Source organism: Pseudorasbora parva, chromosome 9 (genome assembly GCF_024679245.1).
Source record: "Pseudorasbora parva isolate DD20220531a chromosome 9, ASM2467924v1, whole genome shotgun sequence".
Taxonomy (NCBI): domain Eukaryota; kingdom Metazoa; phylum Chordata; class Actinopteri; order Cypriniformes; family Gobionidae; genus Pseudorasbora; species Pseudorasbora parva.
The window spans coordinates 34727122-34738104 of NC_090180.1; the positions used below are offsets into that span (position 1 = coordinate 34727122).

A 10983-nucleotide genomic window follows, 5' to 3' on the forward strand; every position below is an offset into this window, starting at 1 on the left:
CAAAGCAAAGGAACCTGTAGGAAGTGTTTCACTTGAGCCCATGGCATCCCTCAGTCAGTGCAATGTGCATCGGTGCAGTGAATGGGACCCATATGGAAATCAGGCAGCCAATCATAGCGTAGTTTTGCGTTCTCGTGTGGACAGAATTTTTTTTAAAACCGTGCTTGTGTGGACAGGGACAGGGTCAGAATTCTAGCTGATAGACAGGTGTTCAAATACTTATTTGCATTTACATTTACGCATTTGGCAGCCGCTTTTATCCAAAGCGACTTACATTGCATTCAAGGTACACTTGTTTTTGCCAATTCTTGCTTTCCCTGGGAATCGAACCCATAACGTTGGCGTTGCTATTGCCATGCTCTACTGATTGAGCTATAGGAAAGCTTTATCATTTGCAGCTGTATCATTCAAATAAATAGTTTTAAAAAAATCATATATTGCGTTTTCTGGAATTTTTAAATTAAGATTATGTCTCTCACAGTGGACATGCATCTACGATGACAATTTCAGACCCCTCCATGATTTCCAAGTGCGAGAACTTGCAAAATAGCAGGGTGTTTAAATACTTATTTTCCTCACTGTATATTATCATATTCGTAAAACACACTGGTTTGTAGCACAAATAGTTTTACCGTTTACTGCACTTTGATATTTTTCTAGTTACCTATAGTCGCTAATGAATCGTAAATCTTGCACATTAACAGAAAATAGTTACTTCTGTGTACAATGGATAAATTCAATTAATACAAATGCTTGATTAAAAATCTATAAACATTGTGCCTGCATTTTAATGTACAAAAAAGTTCTACATACAAATTTACTTGAAAGCAGCAGTGTGTCTTTATGTGCCTTTTTATGCAACAATATATTTAAAGTATATAGTAAGTGATGTATGCAGCTATAAACACATAGCTGTCCCAAGAGACATATCTGTGATCGGATCAACTTATGTTAGTGGCTCAGTTTATCTGGCATTATGTCGCCAAGACACTGTAAACTGTGTTTTCCCCCCAAGATTTTAGGTTAAAATGTATATGTCAAAGGGAAAAATATATAATGTAATTGCTGATGGCACTGCAACAACATGGATGACGAAAAAAAGACAAAACTTATTTTCAGAATTATCTTCAAGGTCAAGAGCCAAATGGCAGAAAAACTCCCATAAAGCTGCAGTAAAACTTTAAACATTCAGCTGTTTGCAGCAAAATCCACAAAACAAAATCCAAAATCGGACTTTACTGATTCACCACCTTCCTAATCCAATCCATTATAGATGAAGAACATAATTCCTGTGGTACACACAACAAACACTATGAGGTCTGTACAACATACACAAATCAAAACTGTTTGAAAACAACATTCATCTTCCAATATCATTTTGCTCTTCAGTGCTCTGTGGTTTTAGAAGTTGCTGCACACTCTCAGCAATATTGGACTCCTAACCACAAGTCCTTCACCACTAACCAAGCAGTAGGCCAGGACTGATTCTATCATTAGATAATGCTTTTTTTAATCTCTGCCTTTGGCCAAAAACCTTTGGCTATCCCCTACTGTCCAACTGCAACTCAGCAGACGAGAGGAGTCAAAGCAGCCCGAACAAGGATTTTATCGAAGTACTTAACAAGGACTTCAGCCAATCCTTCCTGCTGCATTAATCACCTCCAGGCAGTCTGTCCCTCAACTCCACTAAACAGAATAAAAAGCAGTTACGAAAATAAGCTGTCTGTTATTGAAAAGTTGAGGAGTTTATACACTACCATTCAAACATTAGGGTTTTTTAACCCATGTCTTTTCAACAGTAGTATATATTTGCTGTGTAAATTAATAGCAATTAATAGAATTACACTGGAATGGACTTAGCATCATGCTGTGTGTTTGAATGACTGCCAAGTCAATAGAGCCCACCTGTATTTATCTTTTTTGGTCACTAAATAATATGACTCTTTTCAATGCAAGACAAAGACATTTTTGCCTGAAAACAAATTGCTCACATCTGCCTAAGCAAACACAGGGAGAGAGAATCTTCTCTTTTTAAAATGGGGCTGCGGAAAGAACATTGCCAAACAGAACTGGATCATGCCTTCAGACACACATGACACCATACAGCTGGTCCAAAGAACAGTTACATGATGTGTCCCATGTGTTGCGTAATTGTGAATGCTCAAGGGCTTTGCACCGCACCAATATGCAAAGTTCTTCCGTATGTTCAAATTCAAGCTCTTCGGCACTCTGAATTGAATGGATGAACCAAACTCTTGCAGACAGCCTCATCGCAGTGTCTAGATTATAATGTGTGACTGGCCACTCCAGCTGATCCTGTCAGATAAAAAAACACAAACAGCTACACAAAGCACCACCCACACCCCGAACTACTGCACAAACAGGGCAGTTGCGTCATAATCTGGAACACGGTTCATGCTTTGACACAGAAACTTGGCTTACTTAACTACAGCCGATCACCTGACTTGTTGCTTCCAGCATGGTTGGTGTTGGCCGTCACTATTGCTGAAAGAAACCAGTGAATGTACTGCCAACACAGTCTGACACACACACAGGCCAGACAACTTTCCTCACACTTCTCGAAACATCTCAAGACTCTATGGCTATGTAAATATTTTTACCCTTATGTGACAGTGAAAACGAAGATTTGAAACCACTATCTGCTGATGAGGGGGGAGGAAAAAACGAGTGGGTTCTTGAGGGTAAATACATTCTGAGTGATAGTTTAAAAGCACAGAAATTAATTAAAAAGAAGTACTTAAGGTTACATACTTCTCTGGCAATGCTTCTGGTTCCAGCAGCGCTCGTGGAAGTCCCCGTTGATGGTGGTAACGGGGCAGGTGGTTTTGCCCAGAACAGTGCCGGGGCAGACGTCTCCACATTCTCGATCATTCTTATTGGCCATAATGTAGTTGTCTTCCACCGAGTCAAGGATCATGGACCAGTCGAGGGTGGAGAGGTAGCAGAGGTCGGGGTTCTTCTCCACGCGAACGGCCCCACGGGTGATATTCATCAGACTGTGAAGGCCGATCTCTTTCAGCTGCAGCATCTCAAACAGCACAAGTGCATAGTTGAAGAAGAGATTATTGCCTCGCACCACCGTGAGGTTGGGAAACAGGTCGCTGAGGCTCTCCAGGCCATAGACACGGAACAGGAGCAGGTAGTCCGTCACTACCGTCAGCTTGGGGTAACTCAGACCACGGAAATCCTCCGGTTTGGTCGTGAACATGAGCAGGATCTTTAAGTGGCCTTCGATCACCGTGCAGTTCTCCAGCACACGCAGGTTGGTCACGTTATTTCTGATGTCTTTGCTTGAGCAAACTGCAATGACAAAAAAGACAGCAAAATGTTTACTGGTTCAATGAAAATCTACAGCAAAAGTTGCTTACAGATGATGGCCTTTAATTTAACAGGATTATATACTGTAACAATCACATAATAAGAATGCAAACATTTATTCTATAGAAACCAATAAAGGAGATCATATACAAAACCATAAATTATTAGAACTACATGAAGTTTTCTGTCGCACTGTTCAGTTCAGTTCTCTTTGAGCTGATGCCTTCCATATGGCATAACACGGTTAATGAAGATAATAAAAGCTCTTCCTGCAGCTTTTCACATTCCAGTGCTGCTTTACTAGTGCATGAGCTGTACAGCTAGAGATGCTTTACAGGTGAATTAAAAAACTGAGGCAGTGGTTCCCAAACTTTTTAGAGTGGTGTACACCCTGAGGCATTCAACATGCTTCAGCGTATCGGTACCCCTCTTGTTCCCCTCTCGTTCACAAACTGCAGTCACACCCTGTCCATTAAGGGACAATATTTGCCCTCTTGAATAGTTTTTTGTTCAGTGCATTATTTTATTTTTTAAATGTTTTTAATTTAAAAAATGTTAAATAGAGAAATATATGCAATGGTAAAAACAAAGACTTTTAAATATCCAACTTAAACTTCCAGTATGTAGCGGTAAGTCAATGTCAGTAACAAGCAAGTGGCTGTATTTATGAATTGGTCATTAAATCACTGATTTTCACAATTTGTTCACAAACACTGCTGCAGGTCTGCTATAACCTTTGTTGGAACTATAAATTCAGACAGAACTAACAATACTGTGTTTAAAATGTACATCACTTAATGACTTGTTTGTTGAAGTATTGTATAAAATCAAATGTCAATTTTTCAGTCAATTTTTCAATTTTATCAAGTGGATATTTGGGGAAAAAATGCATTATTGCTCATAATATACTATTAACATTAAAAACAAGAACTCGCAGAGGGTATGCTTTAAAAGAATTTGAGACTTAAATCAAACTGAATGCAGTCTGCTAAATCCCCACTTTTACAAAAGGTACATTGTTAAGAATGGCAGTAATGTTGAGCAATTTGCTAAGCATGTATATATGCCCACTGCATGTGTGAATACAGTCAGATTTGACCACAAAAAATTAGGTTTTTTGATTGATGTTGTGTATTTTGACCTTATACACAATTTTGACTGTTAAAATACCTGCTCGATTTTAAGGTGGGGTCGAATTGAATGAACGACAAAACTTTTTGTTCACATACCCACCTCACGTACTGCTCAGGACTTTAAAGATTTCACAATGGTTTACATGAATTACACGCATACATGAACTCCGATGCATGCGCGGTCGGCATAACGGAGACCTTTCAAACACCAGGCAGTCAAAGCATGAGGCATTGGAAAGGTCAAAAATACCTTGTGCTGGCTACTTGTTTACACTACTTATAACAGTGGCCCCACCGCAGGGATTCATAAATATGGCAGTCCGGAAGTTTTGTGAGCACGAGGAAGCTGAAACGCGTAGTATAACCCTACTGACATGTCTGTCCTCTCGCTCTCTCTCTCTCTCTATCTCTCCCACACACACACACACACACACACACACACAATGTGCAATACCTCTACACTTACACTTATTTTTAGCACCACACTCCTAATACGCTATGTACAAATGGGGTGCCTGGCACTTGAAAAGAGTAGCGTTGAAGCACATGCAAGGAAGGGCAGCAGAGTGAGGTGAGACGGGTCCTGGTTGACTGTGCAGTCATTTTATGCAGTGAATCATTGAATGACAGCCTATCTAAGCTTAAATGCTGAACATCCAATGGTGAGTAATGCAACTTACAAGTTTAACTGGAAGAAAGAAAAAAAAAAGAAGAAAAAAAAAAAAAAATCACAAACACCTATGCATGGTACAGTAAAATTAATTTGTTTTAAAGACAGAATATTTATTTATATATTTTACAAATATATTTTCAAAGCAACAAGAAATAAAGAACACTTTTTATATAAACAATTAACATTTAAAATAACACCAGAAGTAAAAGTAGTTTTAATTTTAAAAGATAAACACATAGATCATAACTTTTAACAAGTTTAAAGTTAACCTTAAATGAAAGTTCAGGTTTAAAATATGTTTTAACGGGAACAAAAGAAAATATTTAAAGAAGAAAAGGCACTTAATTGAGGTAGTGATTTATGCCAGCGCTCAAACGGAAAAGCTAGTCTGCTTTGTTACAGACCTGAAAGTATATTCAGACCTGACATATTGATTGAAATCTGCATTCAATCTGCATAAGTGTGTTTGCCTTAGCAGGCACCATTAAGAGATCAAAATAAATCTTGTGTCAAAAGATTTATAATGCAAATGTTCTTGAATAAAAAAATTTAAAAAACGAAATGCGGCAAAAGGCCAAACAACACAAAGCATTCACTTTCCTCTGAAACAAGACAAAAAATGGCAAACATTTAAATCGGGACACAAGGAACTGTTTGACCATATAAAAGCAGAAGTCTTCAAATTGGGCGTGTCCACACACCTCTTGTCCCACTTCCTCTTTGAGGTTTCACTGGTTTATTCATCTGCTTCTTGGTTTTACCCATTAAACTGAAATATCATTGAACAATGGGGATTTTTAAGAAAGTAACTTACACATAAATGTACATTTTACCTCGAAGAATGAAAAATAATATCAAGCAACCATATTCTTCTCATTATTACTGTAACAGTGATAGATTTTCTCATGTCACGCTTTGTGGATCAAGCTAAACTACAAAATCCTTATCTTTTTTATATTTTAAAGCATATTTAGGCAATATTTGTGTAAAAGTTGGGGGCATAAAAGTGACACTATACCACCACCCTGACACTATACCACCACCATGCTCCTGTGAGAAAATACTGCAACAAAGGTTACAGAAAACAAATTTAGCACCGAATTATATTGGGCAACCAATACCAAGAGGAGAGGAGAGTCTAGACATGGGATGATTTAAAGATGCACCTGCACACCAGCTGCTGTGGTGTCCTCAAACTGGGTGAGAAGAACAATGTTACTGGGAGAGTTTCCACCTCTAAAACTGTGTTTCTGCCCGTACACTTGAAATCAGGAGAAAAACTGGGTCAAACAGTTGTTGCTCAAGAATTACCTTGAGCGGAAAAGGTTTTCAACTATCTGAAGTCTGAAACTATCTGAATCTATTTTAAAACTTGCATGAAACAAGCTGCATGTGAAATTACAATAGCTCAAAGGTTGGGAATTTACCTTAAATTTGATATGCGAAACATTTTGACATCAAATGACCTACAAATGTGCTTTAGAAAAGTATTAATGAGGCTTAATGAATGTAACCCCTGAACGCAAACAAGATTAAATGGATGTGACACAATCAAACTTATTGTTACAAATATTCATAAACCACTCCCGATGATATAGCAAAAAACTGTGCGACATACTTCAAAACAGAACAAATAACACCTCTTAAGGTGAAAGTTACGTCGCTCTCACGGAATGAATGAGGTGATCACAAGGGGGATCATAATAGAAACTGACAATGTGTACTCAATCAGGAAACGCAATGAGACGCAGGATCTGAGAACACATGGAGTGATGTGGCTACAGGGTGTAGCAAATACATTTGCAATGATTTCTCACAGCTTAAGTGGACATGTCATGTCAGCCAGGACTTCACAGAGCTGAACATAGCAATTACAAAATTACAGGACCTGTTTTGGATATTAGCAATGTAACCAGGCAGGTGTTAGTGTCAAAGAGTTTCGAATTCTAGTTTGCAGAGGCATAAATTATGTTGTCATATGCTGTCCGTGTCTGTAAAGACACAAGACTGACAGAAGAATGTTAAGAGTGACAGCTGTACTATTAGTTTGCTCAAATAAAAACTTATACAGACAAACTGACTGACTAGCAGGAAGACAGTAAAACTAGACTTTCAGACAGCATTTGTCAAATATAAATGAATTTATACACTAATTTATTTTTATTTAGCATTTGTTTGACTCCCTTCAGATTGAAAATGAGAATGAAAAATGCTAAATACACAAATAATACAGTCAAATCTATGATTCAAAATCTAAATTAAAAAGTATTTTGATTTTTTTTTAATAAATAAACTGTCAAACTAAATAAAACATTTAAATTATTACTTCAAAGTCAATAATCAAATAAGGAAATTTGTAGAAGGTCAGACATTTCCATTTAAGTACGCTCTTTGAATCACTCTCAGATCAAGCTGAAAAACATCAAAACATGATCATCGACAGGTTTTATTTGGGGAATTCACGCAGTTTGTGTGCCGCTGTCATAACAGCAAAAAAGTCGTCAAACCAAAAACATTATTGTTAATAACTTTTTTTATTCATAGTTTATCATTTGTAATGAGAAAAAAAAAAACTTTTTAAATCAGAAAATTGCAAAATAGTGGTCTCAAAATGTTTAACTTCACTATATGTAAAGTTAGATGTTTAACTACGCATTTATAAATGTACAAGAAGAGCTGGGCTCTTAGCAGATTTTCAGTCCTGACAGGGCTGAACTGAGGCCCCAAAATAGTTTCACTCTTCCCTACAGTGGTTCACTACAAGCCTGAGAGGAACAAGAAGGGGGGCCAACAATTACACAACTTGTTTATTTTCAATCTGCCCTTAAATCCCGCACAAACTGGTTTCACGATATTACTCAATATTTTTTTTTTTCAGTTTTAATAAAAAGGAATGCACCATCAGGTGTTAACTTACCTACTATGAAATCTGTGTTGTGGCCGCAAGACACAAAGCACTTTAAATATGTTCCTTTCACATTAACTGAGAATGAGACCGGGCATGTACATCTTACAGATTTTATTGACAAAGAAAATTTAGCCAAGCAACATTTTATATAAACTGGATTTAAAATCAGTACTCTAACAGTATATATTCTGAAAGAGATCTGTGTAATAAGGCTGAAGCCACATCAGATTATTACAGACAGAGAGGAGAGGACCAACCGTCTGTTTCCACGCTGTGTTCGTTATTAGCTTTTCAAACTTCTGTAGACCTTAACCTAAAACCTAGCATAGTTTCTACACGTACTACTGACATACAGTAGTCTAACCGTCAGGCACATGGAACAGAGTCCCAAAATGGAAACTGGCAGAACTTTGAATGCATAAATTTCATCCAAACCAAGGCTATATTTAGAAATCCACAGAGCAACAAGATAAGAAAAAATGTGCTTGGGGTTTAATACTGCTCACAAATCAACAAATAACATCTAAAATTATCTTAGATTCTCATTATGATAGCATGCAAATGAGTATTTCATTTCATTTTTACAAAACAAAACAAAAAAAAACATGCCAAAAATACTACTGTATTTTTTAACTTCCCCCAAAAATTTTTGTTAAAACTCATTTGTTACGTGAACTGAAGACAAGCCCGTGTTTTGTTTGGAGCTGAACAAAGCCAAGTGTGTCAAAAGCATGCTTATATTTATTTAGCTGTTGCAGGAAATACTCCAAGAGCTCAAAAAAACAAAAACAAGTGGTGCTTAATTACACAACAATTTTGATCATTGTCTGATTAAAACCAATTACCAGCATGTATATGGCATGTGTTTAGTAATGTATACTAAACACATTTAATAATGCATTTTGCATTTAGTAATGCATTGTTGGTCTTTTATATAAATTATTGATATAAAAGTTTATTAGAAAGTTATATTTAAACATGTATTATTAAGCATTTAAATATGTATTAAACTATATTAAATACCGAGCAAACACAGTACAAATAGTAATTATCAGGCATACAGATAGTACAATAATCTTGCGTTGAGTTGACAAAATAAGTGGCAAGACTTATTGATTAGATGTTCCGCAGTGACTACATCAGGTGTTTACAGAACATTTCTGACTAGATTGCTATACAATTTGTGCCCTGGTTACATCTACAATAGCTTTATTGTGAAGAAAAGCAACATTTTAAAAAGACATTTCTGAGAGCTCTAGTACTAACTTTCTGTCAAAGTAATGCATTTCCAAACTCGTAAAGATCGGATCACAGACCTCCAGTAAGGTTTCGTGATTTCTTTTAACAATAAATAAAAAAGACAGCCCTATAGGTCTCGGCTGATCTGATTAGGATTTAAAATCCTCTTGCAACTCTGTCAACGCTGCAAATGGCTGCATGAAACAGGGGCCTGGCTGAACTTGAAAACCATTTCCAAGCCTTACTAGCAGTTCGAGCTACGAATAGATCAATGCTGTCCTCAAACGATCGATAATCTGGCTCTAGGCTCAAGGCACGCATTCCGTATAATCGATAGCGTCATTAAAGCCAGTCTAAAATGATCAATCGAAATGAAAACGACGCAATATTTGATTTATTCGTCCCTTGCCCTGCAATGTCCTTCTGTCTAGCTGTTTTACCAAATGTGTCACAGTGGTCAAGAACTACGATCCCCCTTTCCAATAGAGTGGTCGATAACGTTTTTAGAATAACATGTAAAAAGACAAGACTCCTAGAACATAAAATCCGTGTTTATGTAAAAGAAAAAAAGAAAAACCATTAAGTTACACTTACTTTCTCCATTTGTTTGTTGACAGTGGCAAACAGTGTAGACAGACGCAACCAAAACAATCAAAGTCCGCAGCCGCATTTTGACCCCGGGGAAGCCGAAAATCTGATCGAAAATCCCCTCCGAATACGTCTTCGTGTGGGTAGTAATCTGTTTTAATAGTCCGGTGTTGTTTTGGAAGATGAAAATTAAAAAAGAAAAGAAAAAAAGACCTCTGTCACCCCCCTCAGAAAAAAATGGGCGGAGAGGAAAGTTCAACGTGTTCAATCCGCTCGCGCTGCTGCTCCGAGCGCGCACTCACGGACGCAGATATGAACACGCGCACGAGCGCTAAGCTAATGACAGCGCGTGCTGCGACTTTCATTCACTGTAAAACAATCCTCACAAATAAAGCATGCGGGCGACATCGTCTACGACGAGCAGCCGATTCATTGCATATTTCGTCCAGCACTTGCGCAGATTGCCCCAAAAAAAGGGGAAACAACTGGCAAAGCGCGGAGAGGAATCGCTGTGCACACAGAGCGCAGGCCAAAATAATCAATCGAGCATCTGCAGCAACGATACTTTTGTTGTTGTTGCCTTTGTTGCGATTTCTTTTTTTAAAGGAAGACCTTGTAGTTATAATAAATGGTTTACGTGCTTATGAGTTGCAGATAGTTATCTCGTGAAATGCTTAAGATTTCTAGTATTCGTGATGTGCAGATTTCAAAGTGTACTTTTTCCAAGTCCCTTCTGACAGCGAGCTTTCGCCGTAGTGCGTTTACGGGTCATCGGACTACTTGCATTATTTTCTCCGTACTACTGCTTACTGTAGCCTGTAAACGGACAGACTGGGCGTATGTTAAAGACACTGCAGCCGTTGAGATTACCGAGACGCTTCGAGCCAAAATGTTCCACATGCAGTCGCTTTGCTGGCGAGCGAGATCAATACAACGAAGTCAAGCAGGTTCCGCAGAGGTCGCTTGCTAGTCTTTAACGCTCGCGGAGAAAAAGAGGATAAAAACGCACGAAACACATGTGTGTATTTATTTTGTCCCCACGCTGGTTGTAGCTAGTGCATAGACTTATCCTCTCGCTTCGAGGATCCCCTTTCCTGTCTTTG

The 10983-nt window shown here is 37.9% G+C and overlaps 1 protein-coding gene across 1 annotated transcript in view; it reads right to left on the reverse strand.

The window, feature by feature from the left end:
* insra (insulin receptor a) overlaps positions 1-10983 on the reverse strand; it is a 113171-nt gene extending 102188 nt beyond the window's left edge. Inside the window, exons 1-2 of the mRNA XM_067452370.1 lie at positions 9887-10983; positions 2773-3321 (exon numbers count right to left, since the gene is read on the reverse strand). Coding sequence (XP_067308471.1) covers positions 2773-3321; positions 9887-9962 — 625 coding nt within the window. The 5' untranslated portion in view covers positions 9963-10983. The remainder of the gene's footprint in view (positions 1-2772; positions 3322-9886) is intronic.